The 12,626-nt window shown below is 38.4% G+C and overlaps 1 protein-coding gene across 1 annotated transcript in view; it reads right to left on the bottom strand.

Annotated features, from left to right (window-relative positions):
* Nucleotides 1-12,626, bottom strand: part of ZBTB11 (zinc finger and BTB domain containing 11) — a 35,687-nt gene that overhangs the window by 7,572 nt on the left and 15,489 nt on the right. The window contains exons 4-8 of the mRNA XM_006868620.1: nucleotides 9,919-10,763; nucleotides 9,339-9,515; nucleotides 5,373-5,618; nucleotides 4,202-4,346; nucleotides 2,484-2,601 (exon numbers count right to left, since the gene is read on the bottom strand). Of these exons, the coding sequence (XP_006868682.1) occupies nucleotides 2,484-2,601; nucleotides 4,202-4,346; nucleotides 5,373-5,618; nucleotides 9,339-9,515; nucleotides 9,919-10,763 (1,531 nt within the window). The remainder of the gene's footprint in view (nucleotides 1-2,483; nucleotides 2,602-4,201; nucleotides 4,347-5,372; nucleotides 5,619-9,338; nucleotides 9,516-9,918; nucleotides 10,764-12,626) is intronic.

The raw sequence follows: 12,626 nt of genomic DNA on the forward strand, positions 1-12,626 counted from the left end.
CATCTTCATGATGAACCTGACCTATACTCAGAGCAGTAGTTGCTCTATATACCAACAGTGTGGGAAAGAGTCTTCACATCAAGTATCAATGCTATCCCCTCTGTACACAGGCTACATAGGGATGGGCAACTTAGACATTGGCTACCTAAAATGAGGGGGCAATAAAGGCACGAAGTGACTGGCTTACAAAGTTTTAAGAGGGAGTTTAGCTTAAGAGTATGGGGGGAAAGAAAGAGCTTCCACTGAATAGCTGTCATCTTGTCTAGATGGGTCTGGTGAAAAGAGTTCTAAGATTCAATAGTGAATAACTGTTATCATGACTAATCGCCACTGTCACAGTGATAAAGGTAGAAGTTTTGTAACCAAAAAAGGGGAGTGGTTAATTTTACAGTTTAGAAACAGAGGACCCTAGGGCCATCAAGAGAGGACCACACAAGCAGAGTGCGGGACCTTATCCAGAAAAGCAGCACCAGAACTGGGGACATGGAGAAGGGGCGTGGCTGAGGACTCTAGATTCATCAACTAAGAAAAGAAGGACTAAGAGCTGGTGGCCAGGAGCAGACTTGCAGAATGTGCCCTTTGGAGATGTACATTATTATATATGCCTGAGTGGGTTTTTTTGTTTGTGTTTTTTTTAAAAAGCTAAAGTAGATAGAGAAAAATACTGTTAACTGATGGTACATGGAGGGGATTATAATCATTGTAATGACACAAGGGTATATGATTTGTTGAATGTAAAATTGATGATATGCCCTGTAAACTTTCACTCAGTCCACAATAAAAACCTTAAATAAAATAAATAAATAAATAAATAAAATAAGACTGGCCAGGGTAACATCAGCAAATATGACACTTTACTGTTGTCAAGTTGGTTCTGACTCACAGCAAAGCTGTATAGGGTTCTGAGAAGCAGCTGGTGGACAGAAAATTCCAAAAGCCCAACCTGCCCTCCAAAAGAGTGAGAATAAATTGGCAACAACTCTGGAAATGAATCAAAACTTTACAGCTACCAGGCAAACATTAACGAAAAAACTCGAATTTCATTAACAGAGCTTTGTAGCATTTTATTTTACCCAAGCCTCATCCCGCTTCCCAGCTTGAGAGTGGTCTTGAATACATCAGTTCCCATTCCCAGTACAGATCCCCAGTACCGGAGGGAGCAGAATACACCTTATTCTCAAAGGTAAATGTGTATCAGCTGCTGATGCCTATGGGCAAGGGAAAAACTTTCAAAATTGAGGGTACTGGCTGGGGAATAATGTGCTTTGGGAAATGTGGTGTGCTGAAGTGTATTTTACAACTTATAAGGACCCTGTACGACAAAATGGAGTCCTGGTTTGGCACTGTGAGCTAATGCATTAGATTGCAAAGTCGTTTGAACCACAAGATCGGTGGTTCAAGCTTACCACCTGCTCCTTGGAAACCTATATGGGGTTGCTATGCTTCAGAACCGACTTGACAGCACTTAACAACAACATATGACAGAGTAGGGCTTCATAAGCTATAATCTTTATGGGGGAGTCCTGACATGGTGCTGCAGAATAATGCACTGGACCGCAAAGTCAGTTTGAACCACAAGAATGGTGGTTCAAACCCACCAGCCACTCCTCAGAAACTCCACACAGGGTTACTATGGTTCAGAACTGACTCGAAGGCACCTAACAACAACAACAATCTTTATGGGAGCAAACTGCCAGGTCTTCTGGTGGTAGGTTTCAATAGACAACCATTTGGTTGTCAGCTGAGCGCGTAACCACACTGTTACCCAGGCTTCAAAAAGCTTGCAGATATACCTGGGAATCCACAGTCACATGCATGCCCAGAGCTGGGCTAGGCACATGGTTGGAAAAGACCTAAGAAAGCCCTAAACTCTCACCTCTGGCTGACCTTCAGGCTAGGTCAGAAGCTAAGGCAGAGTGGTAAACTGCCTGGCTGAGTGTTGAAGGCATTCAGGAATTAGATAGTGGTAATGGTTGCACAACACTGTGAATATACCACTGAATTGTACACTTTATAAATGGGTAAAAATGGTGAATTTTCAGTTATGTGAATACCTGTATTAGGGGGAAAACTACTTCAGGAGGCTTTGGAAAATGAGCAAGGGAGGGAAAAAAGTAGTCTGAAGGAAGGAGAAAACTAGCAGAATGTTCAGGGTTTCAAAAATTGCTTAAAAAGAAATCCTGGTTGGGGGTGAGGATTCTTCTTTCCTATATTCCCCAACCCCAGGTAGCTAGCACATTCAGAGAATCTCTTTAAAATCACTTTAAATGAGTGATTTGTATGGCACATGATTTATATCTCAGCAATGTGATTTAATATCAAAAATAAACAGTCATGCCTAGATCCCTACACCTCAAAAACAAAAAAAAAATCACTTTCACTATAAACTGTAATTTTAATATTTTCCTTCAAAAACAGCTTTCAAATAAACAAAGTAAGAACACAAGGATATGAAATGAATGCATCACATAAGAAATACTTACTGAGTACAATGATAGCCTCGAACCTCAGGCTTTGGCTGGTGTTTCTTTAGATGCTTGCTGAGTCCAGAGCCTCTATGAAAAGACTTTCCACAAACCGAGCAAAGGTACTTGGACTCTCCTGGAAACAATAAAAGTATGTCACAAATCCAACAGTCAGATCCATTCCAATTGAATTCCTTAAGCTCATATTTCTTAAGTTATTTTATATAAAGGTGACACAGAAGTAAAACTTGGCAGCCATCTTCTAAGAATAAAAATAAAGCATGTCCAAATATCTTGTGGTAGAGTGAATTCTGTAACACAGCCCTTCTAAATCAGTCTTTATTGTTGCTGAGTGCTGTCGAGTCGGTTCTGACTCACAGTAACTCTGTACAGGGGTTTCCAAGGAGCTGACCTTGTGGTTCAAACTGACCTTGTGGTCCAGTGCTTTATCTCACAGTTATTTAACTCCTACTAAGTGACTGGGTAGGCCTAAGCAAATGATATGCTTGTGGCCTGCTAAGGGGATCAGATAGCTTGTTAATACTCTAAATAAGGCACATCACCACTTTGTGGAGGTGAAACCATTGTTAAAGATCACTAATGAGGAGATTTGTCAGTTTTGCCATTATGCTACGGCTTGGATTAAATAAAAGCTAATTCTAGAGCGGAGAGGGGATCTCACAACCATCAAGAAAAGAAAAGCCAGGAGTGGAGGGCATCCTTTGGATGCAGGATCCCTGTGCTGGGTGCCTCCTATACCATGAGAGAGAGGTCAGAGAGCTGTAATACCAGAGAGACAGCCTGAGATGGCAAAAAGCAGCAGCCAAAGGAAGACTGGCAGGAGACAGTGTAGTAAGCTTCCCAGTCCATGGGGTCAGACAGCGAGGCATCTTTGGGCAGGAGGCTTATTGACAGAGCTAAAAGAGCTTTGTAACATTCGCATGAGAAAGGCAGAAACCAGGCACACTGAAAAGGCTCCTTGAGAGGCTGAGGGCCAGAGAAAGGCTGAGAAGAGGCTTTGCTGAGTGAAGAACTGTATCCTGAGTTGTCCTTGGTTCTGAATTGTAATCTGTTCTTTTCCTACTAAACCCCATAATCATGAATATGGTCTGAGTTCAGTGTGGCCACTGAAATGAATCAAACCCAGCAGAAAAATATAAAGTGCTATGGAAGGGAGGGTTGATGTGAGAATTGGTAAAAGTGATAGAGGGTAGGGCATGTCTGACACTGGAATTACAGGAATCAGCCTGGGGCTCTTGATACTGATGATGACCTTTCTACCCCCCTGTGAAGTTAGAGGAGGGCAAACACCTCCACTGCCACTGCAAAGGCTAGCCCCAAAGACTGTGATATACTTGTATAATCTAAGGAACATAATGATAACAGAGGTGAATACAAGTTCTAGAACAGTATCTACCGTTCATCAGCCATTTCCACATATCTGCTGTAAACATCTAATATTACTATGTGTAGACTAAAAACTCTTAAGAAAATTATAAGCCACTTACGATGTTGATTTTTGCATCTCCTTGTTGCTTAACTTTTTAAACGCATGACTATTTCTTTAGGGGGCTATATCTAAATTCGGCATGATTTAACACCCAGCACAAAATTTTTCTACACTAATGAAAACAGTATTTTTATACAAATAAGACTCCAGTTTTAATTATGATGTAGCAATATAGTAAACTAATAGTATATGAAATATAAGTATGTCAACATAAATTTTTCATTACCTGTGTGAATACTCATATGTTCTTGAAGACTTCGTTTGGTAACAAACGACTTAACACACAGTTCACACTGGAACTGCTTTTGTGATTGGTGGAGACTCTGGTGTAATTTTAGACCATGCTTGTAGATGAATGTCTTTCCACACACCTAGGACAAAACAGGGATGTTTAAGTCAGTAAAACAAAGGAGAAGACAGAGGTTGTTGCTGAAAAATAACAGCAGAGAAACCAGTATGCCATTTAACACAAAACTTTAAATTATAAATAAAACAACGAAGTGAAAGCTGAAATGACATGTGCCAAGGATATTGGCTGGCTGATCCCTTATGATTCAGAACTAAACACTGCTGCTATTCTCTTTAGATCCATGTGATCCAGAGAGGCTCAAAACAATGCAAACAAACCTCATTCTACTCTTGTGAGGTTGGCAAACAGTATCAAAAAAAGAAAAACCAAACTCATTGCTATCAAGTCAATTCTGCCTCATAGTGATCACATCACATACATGTGTTAGAGAGTATAACTGCTTCCATGCTTATTCACTGTTTCCTTACTTTGTGAGAGTGCTGTATTACAAAATCTGAGGCTCAATGAATACTTAGTATTTAAATTTATGCGTAAAATAATGCTTGGTACTTGGCTCAAAATAATGGGGAGTAGGGCTAGAGTATGGCAGTGAGTGACAGTATACATAAAACAAGACTGACATGAATTGATAAACTTTTAAAGACAGTGAGGATTTATTTTAGTCTCTTATGTTCTATTTTCATGTACTAGAAAGCCAAAAGGGAGGAATGTAAGAAATGTCTTTGGTTCTAAAACGGTTTAAAAATAAATATAGTCAGAAATATCCAGATTCCCTTCCAGTCCAAATTTGGTCCAGCTGAGGGCTAAGAAACGGTTGGGATGATGAATTGGTAATTCTCACCTAGTAAATCCTCTGGATCCTTGAAAGTTCCATGCATATTCTAAATAAATCCATTTCATATTATAACTCCAACAGCAAACTAAAGAACACAAAACAATCAACCTTGACCTACACAACAAACTGAAGGAGTTACAGAGTTCACTGTGACTTCTACAAAGGGCGACTCCAGAATATACGTTAACCAGTCCCATCACCATAGTTAAGTACCAATCTTCTTTAAATAACAAAATAAATGTATGGCTTTACCTGGCATGCATGTGGCTTTACACCTGTATGCTTTAACATATGTATTCTAAGAGAATATAATTTAGGTAATGTCCTTCCACATATGGAACATATAAATTCTCGTTTGGTTCTGCCCTTCTCAGGTGATGTTCCTGATGCTTCATTAGATGTGGAAGTAGAAGAGGATGAAGAGGGTCCATCTTTTCTGGTATGTCGAATAAGGTGTGCTCTCAAGGAGGCACTGTACTGAAACTGCTTTTTACACAACTAATAGAAAGAGTAAACAAAATTCTGTTTAAATGCATGGCATTACAAAATATTAAGTGAAACTCAATTTGTATTTCAACTTTTCATTTCTTTGTTAGTATTATATAAATAAACAAACATGTTAATTATGTAAAAGACAATGTGCTATGGTACATCAGATCTAACTGCAGAAACAAGATTTATATGTAAATCATGCGATTGGTAAATTCTGTCTAAACACTGCAACCAATTCCCTATACTTGGTACAGTTTCAAACTAAGAGCCCCTTCACTATTACCTTGGTGAGGCCCTTAGACTCTGTTGAATTGGACTCCATGTTTCCCGTTTCCTGGTGTGGCGCTGTGTGTTACTGTGCTGGACTGCAAAGTTGGTTTGAACCGAAGGTCAGAGGTTCAAGTTCACCAGCGGCTCCTCGGAAATCCTATATAGGGTCGCAATCGACTCAATGGCACTTAACAACATACAGGGTTGTTTTGAGTTGAAATGACAATAGCACTTAACAACATTTTGCTCATTTTAGAATTCCTCTACTTATAAACTTCTGATAAAGTGTATCTAAGAGATAAAACTTTAGAGACCCTGTATGTATGGAAATGTTCTATTTTCCTCTCATAAATAACTGATAGTCTGACTGTTAATAAAGTAAGAATTCGGGTACGTGGCTGAACCAAATATAGTATGGCAAGGCTACTTTTAGAGTGTGCTATGTGAGGGGGTGCCCTGACTCTACTGGGAGGGGTGGGGATGGAGTCACCATCTTGGAGATGGCTTGGCCTAGTCTGGTGATCTGCAATGCTGGGGTGGGGTGGCTCTGGGGGTTGGGAATCCCCTCTTCAACGACGAAGATGTCCCTCACCATGCTACCTCTTCCAGCTTGCCTCAGCAGAACCAGTGGCCGAGCAGCCAGTTTCTATTTGAATAAATGCAGGCTGCTTAGAAGGTTCTCCAGTATTTTCCACAGACCAGTAACTGGTTAAAAAGAAATCTGAACTAGCAGCACTTTCCTTAGAAGACTGTTCAACCCAGAGGATGTTTTCTTGTTCTAACAATGCTACCTGGTATTCCAGAAGTTGAAGTTCCACCACTTGGATTCTTTATTCCTATAGCAGTCAAATTCTGCTTGCTTCCCTCCATAATACTTTCCACTTCTACTCTGACAATCTGGGATAGTAAATAAAAAAACTTACTGCAATTGGCGGGGGGTGGGGGGGTCGGCGAGGGAGGAGGTAAGAACCCATTTCTCCTTAGAATTTTGAAGGCATTGTGTTTTTTTGTCTTCTGGTTTCCACTGTTGTTGCTGAAAAGTCTAAAGCCATTTTCTTTTTCATTAAACAGGCTATTGTTTGTCTCTCTGGCTATTTACAATATAATTTTCTTTGTGCCCTGTATTCTCAAGTTTCATAATGTACCTCGATATGGATTTACTTTCATCTACTACTCTGGGCATTCAGTGCACTTTAATGTGACTTTAAAATATTGTTTGGTTATTGTTTCATATATGCAATTTTTTCCCCATTTATTTCTGAAATAAAGGATACGTTACTATTATTTTAAAAGTTTTCTTATATTTGCATATTCTTAGATTCTTCAAAGTTGTTTTTCTTGAAACCTTGTCTGTCATGAGTCCGATGATCCTTGGTGCTTGCTCATATTCAGAGTAACACATTAAAAAACTAAGAGAAACTTCTGTGTAAGGTGGTGGTGGCAAGGGGCCAATCATAGGTTTTAGTTAGTTTTTCAAGTCTTATGTTACTAAGCTTCAGATTTCTCAAAGATAAATCTTTTTTTCTTTTATTTTTATGATTAAGAGTTTAAGAATGCCAACATTCCAACACTAAGTTAAAAGAGAACGTGAAGATCTCCATATTCAGAATGTAAACTTTAATTTCCCCATTTTAGTTTAGTACATCAACTCTTACTTGTAGTAATTCCCGAGTAGTTATGGCTTTTATCATTCCCAAAGAATAGATGATAGATCTTTAGTCAAGAAGATGGAGGTGGTGATTTAAACTGCTTTTTGAATCAATTTTTAACAAGACCTACTACAGACTGCAAAGCCCTTTGAACTGCAAGGTCGGTAGGTTCAAGCTCACCAATTGCTCCTCGAAAACCCTATACTGGGTCACTATGGGTTGGAATCAACTCAACGGCACTTAACAACAACAATGAAACTTTTATTTTTAAGGTAATTTTTGAATATTTTGGAGACTCTGAAATATAAGGGTCAATTCTTGGATTTTCCTCCTATTGAAAGCCTGAAACTAAATTCTTACAAATTGCTAAATCAATTCTTAGCCCACCATATATTTATCTGCTTCAAGAATTTAGTTGCTAAGGATTACTTTCCTTTCTTTTTGACATTTGTTGTTGTTGTTGTCAGGTGCCATCGAGTCGTAACCAACTTATAGCAACCCCATGCACAGCAGAACGAAACAATGTCCAATCCTGGGCCAACCTCACTACTGCTGTTCACACTTGCCACCTGGCTGATCCATCTCGTTGGGGGTCTTCCTCTTTTTCTCTGACACTCCATCTTACCCAGCATGACATCCTTCTCCAGCGACTGTTCTCTCCTGACAACATGTCCAAAGTATGAGAGATGAAGCTTACCCATTCTGGCCTCCAAGGAGCACTCTGGCTGCACTTCTTCCAAAACAGATCTATTGGTTCTTTTGGCAGTCCATGGCACTTTTAGTATTCTCCTCCACACCACAACTCAAAGGCATTAATTCTTCTATGGTCTTCCTTATTCACTGTCCAGCTTTCACATCCATATGAGGTTATTGAAAATACCAATGGCTTGGGTCAGGTGCACCTTAGTCCTTAAGCTGACATCTCTGCTCTTCAACACTTTGAAAAGTTCCTGTGCAGCAGATTTGCCCAATGCAATACGTCGTCTGATCTCTTGACTGCTGCTTCCACAAGTGTTGACAGTTGATCCAGCAAGAATGAAGTCCTTGACAACTTCAATCTTTTCTCTGTTGATAAGAATGTTGTTTATTGGTCCAGTGGTGAGGATTTTTGTTTTCCTGACATTGAGATGCAACCCATACCGAAGGCTGTGCTCTTTGATCTTCATAAGTAAATGTTTCAAGTCCTCTTCACTTTCAGCAAGCAAGGTTGTATCATCTGCATATCGCAGGTTGTTAATGAGTCTTCCTCCAATCCTGATGCCACATTTTTCTTCATAGAACCCAGCTTCTCGTATTATTTGCTTAGCATATAGGTTGAATAAGTATGGTGAAAGAACACAACCTTGTCGCACACCTTTCCCAATTTTAAAACATTTTTTTTTTTTTTTACATTAGTGTGTTTATATTTTTAAAACTCTATTTTTACTGTTGTTTTAATACGGTGCCAGGAAGAATGAGAGATAAGTCGCTAAAGTTTTTTTTTTTTGGCTAAAAAATGATATATACATATTAGAAGGTGAATCTTATGGCAGTATCTGTTATTGTTGTTAAATGCTGTCAAGTCGGTTCGGATTCATAGCAACCCCGTATAGGATTTCCAAGGTGTAACTGGTGTATTTCAACCATGAATCTTGCAGTTAGCAGATAAGTGTTTATACTACAGTGCCACACCAGGACTCCACAGCAATATCTATGATGTTGTACAAGAGTCAGAGAAGACAAGTAGTGTGCTAACAATCAAACAGTAAACAGGACTCTATTTGTCATGAAGTTAGACCATCTTTTCAGTTAGTTTCCAGATACTTACCGGACATTTGTAGTCTCTAGCTCTTTCATGTTTCAGTGTATGCATTATAAGGGCGTATCGTGTCTGAAAAACCATCCCACATTCCCCACACTTATGGGATGCTTCTTCAGTGTTCTCTTTAGCATCTCTTTTTGGCTGTTTCATCTTTTTTCCTCTTTGAACTAGTTTCTGGGCCACCTAGTTAAAGGGGTAGAAAACACAACCCAAGTAAATATATTTATTTTAATTTATAAAGTTGCAAGGCAGGTTCTATAAATTCTATACATTTTTAGTTATAGATTTCTAACAAAAACACTTCAAATTCACATTATCTTACCGTCTGTATTAAAAACAGTAAGTTGCTTCCCTGTACCCTTCCGCCACCCCAAATAACGTTCACCATTTGTTGTTGTCAAGTACTGTAAAGTCAGTTCTGACTCACAGCAACCCTGTATAGGGTTTCTGAGGAGCAGCTAGTGGTTAGCAGCTACCAACTCTGTGGTTCACAGTCCAATGCTTATCCTACAGCACCACATCTAAATAAAATGCTTTCAACAACCTAAAGCTAAAACTACAAAGATCAGTATCTTTTTCATTATACCTGTTGAACTGCTGACTTGGGAACAGCTTTTCGTTTCTGCAGTTTTTTCTCCATGCCCTTGTGTAACCGGATATATCCTCCTTCAGTAACAGAACGCTGCCGAAGTCTGCTTCTGTAAGTATCATCATCAGGGCCAACTTCTGCCTTTGCTATTGGTGCAACTAAGTTTTCTTGATCATTTAAAGGTTGGGCAAAGTTCTGTCTATTTTCTAGAATGGTCTCTGTACACATATCCTCAGCTGATGTACCATTGTCTATATCCATGTTCTCTGGGGAGTTACTGATGAAATTGTCTTCTGAAAGTTTAGGATGAATATCAAAAACTGTGTTATCTTCTCTGCTGTTTGAAGTTTCTAATTCTGTCTGGTTGCTTTTTGCTGCTATATCAGTAGATTCCATTTCAGGATGGGAATCAGTGCCACAGTGAACCGGTGGCAGAACAGCTTCAGCCTCTGAAGAAACCTGGGGCTCAGTTTGTTGTCCTAAGTCTCCATTCTGCTCAGCTTCTGGCACATCTCCATTTACTATGACTACAATCTCACAATTCCCAAGTTCAGTAGATAAAGTGGTTGTAGTTCCCTCATTGCTAGCCACAGGAGGTGCTGTTCCTCCATTCTGTTCTGGTAAGTCCTGGGTAGATGCAACTGTTTGTACTTCACCCTTTTTATATACAGTTAGCTGCTTCTCTTCCATTAGCTTGTGTACACTTTCACAGATTTCTAACACTTCTGACATGAAAAGATGACGAGCCAATATGGCTACATCAGCCATGCTATAGAAGTCAAAACTTAGCACAGAAGTATATGCAAATTCTAGTAGAGGAAGGAAACTGGCCTTACAGAAGCCTGTATGAAACAAGAAATGCAGAAAGAAACAAAGTCAATCACCACTAAAACATCTTACTGGATTATTATAATATAAATTATTGTAATATGAAATAGAATATAAAGGCAATTATGACCATTTATTCTACAGCTTAATATCCCTGAATTTGTTTTCTGTTTTGCTTGCTTATTAAACCTTAAACTAACTCACTTCTATGAGCCAGAGTCTCTCAGTACCTAAAATATAAGATAATATCAGACTTACTACCTCAAAGAGTTGTTGTAAGGCAGTCATTTTCAAATTGTACTCCTTAAGAACCCCGGGGGTTCCACAAATTCTCCTCAAGAAACAGTTTCTGGAGAACGGAGGGTAGAAAAAGAGGGAGGCAGTGAGTAGGCTGGGGTTCAACCAACCTATCCCCTAACTTCACTTTAGGAAGTATAGCTTTAATAATACAAATTTAATAATAGAAATCTACATGTGGCAGTTTTTAAAAGTTTGTGGGAAAATGGAATTAAAAGACAATGGAATTTTCCCACAAACTTAAAAAAAAAACCCTCTAGTATTAAAATTTGATGGAGCAACTGAAAATTTAAAAACCAAGGTCTAAGGCAAGAATCAGCAATTTTTTTCTGCAAAGGCTCAACGGTATACAGTTCAGACCAAAGGCTAATGTTGCAAGGATTCTATTGTGTCATGTAGCTGGCACACAGCAGCAACAGGTAATATGTAAACAAATGGGTGTGACGTTATAACCATACAATTTTATTTACAAAAATAACAGGAGGAAAGTTAACCTTTGGGTTGTAGTATGTCACCCCTGGTCTAAGGAAGAACATGAAGTATTACATTCTTTAGAGAAAATAAGGTCAGTTTATTTCTTTTCTAAGTTCTCAGTGCTTCAGCTTTTCAAAGCTATATAACATTTTTAATACTCACATGACTCAAAACTGAGGAAATATAAAAGATCACACAGTGATAAGCATAACTCCATTTCCATGTCTAATGTAAAAATTTATATAGCTTCCCATAGCTAGTTAATACAATGAAGCAAATATTCTTATTTCTTATAGTAAGTGTTCTTATAGTAAGTGTTCAAATATTCTTATAGTGTCACTAGATTACACATAGTATTCTGCACTATGCATTTTTCCTAACAGTTTATCTTAGAAAGCTTTTGTAAATATAGAGCCAAAGCAGCCCTCTAAAAACTCACAGTTGCTGTATTTTTCAGTTTTGACTCAAGACACGTAAAAAGTAGTGTTTTCCTTTTACATAGGAAGACAGAGGATAGACAAATTTACAGCAAAGTATCAAGCTGCGAGATACACTGGAAGTCAAGTTGAAAATGAGGAGACGCATACCAGCATGTCACTGTAGGATCAGCACTAGACTGCTAACCACAAGCTTGGCAGTTCAAACCCACCAGTTGTTCTTTGGAAACCCTACACAGGGTCACTATGAGAACAAACTCAACGACACTTAACAACAGAAAACAATTGAGCCATTCCTAGGAAAGCTGATAATTATACAGGCTGAAACCATATTAATCCTGTTACAAATTGTAAGACCAAGTTAAGTTTGAGGTAAGCAAAATTTCTTTTTAAAAACTTACATACCAAAAAATTAATACCTTTTGATATCTAAGTTCAAATCCATTAAGAAAAATTTTCCATGAACAAATTAATATTGTTTCAAATTAACACTTGAAAGATCTGAAAATAATTTTCAAATATACAAATCATATCTTCACTGTAAAATACTAAAAATCATGAGTACAAGAAAATATCACCTATAATCCTGCTGCCAAGAAGTAATAAGCAAATCTTTTGGGACTTTCCTTTTATCCTTAGCCTTTTATATATATATATATATATATATAT

This window comes from Chrysochloris asiatica, unplaced genomic scaffold, assembly GCF_000296735.1.
Source record: "Chrysochloris asiatica unplaced genomic scaffold, ChrAsi1.0 scaffold00120, whole genome shotgun sequence".
NCBI classification, from domain to species: Eukaryota; Metazoa; Chordata; class Mammalia; order Afrosoricida; family Chrysochloridae; genus Chrysochloris; species Chrysochloris asiatica.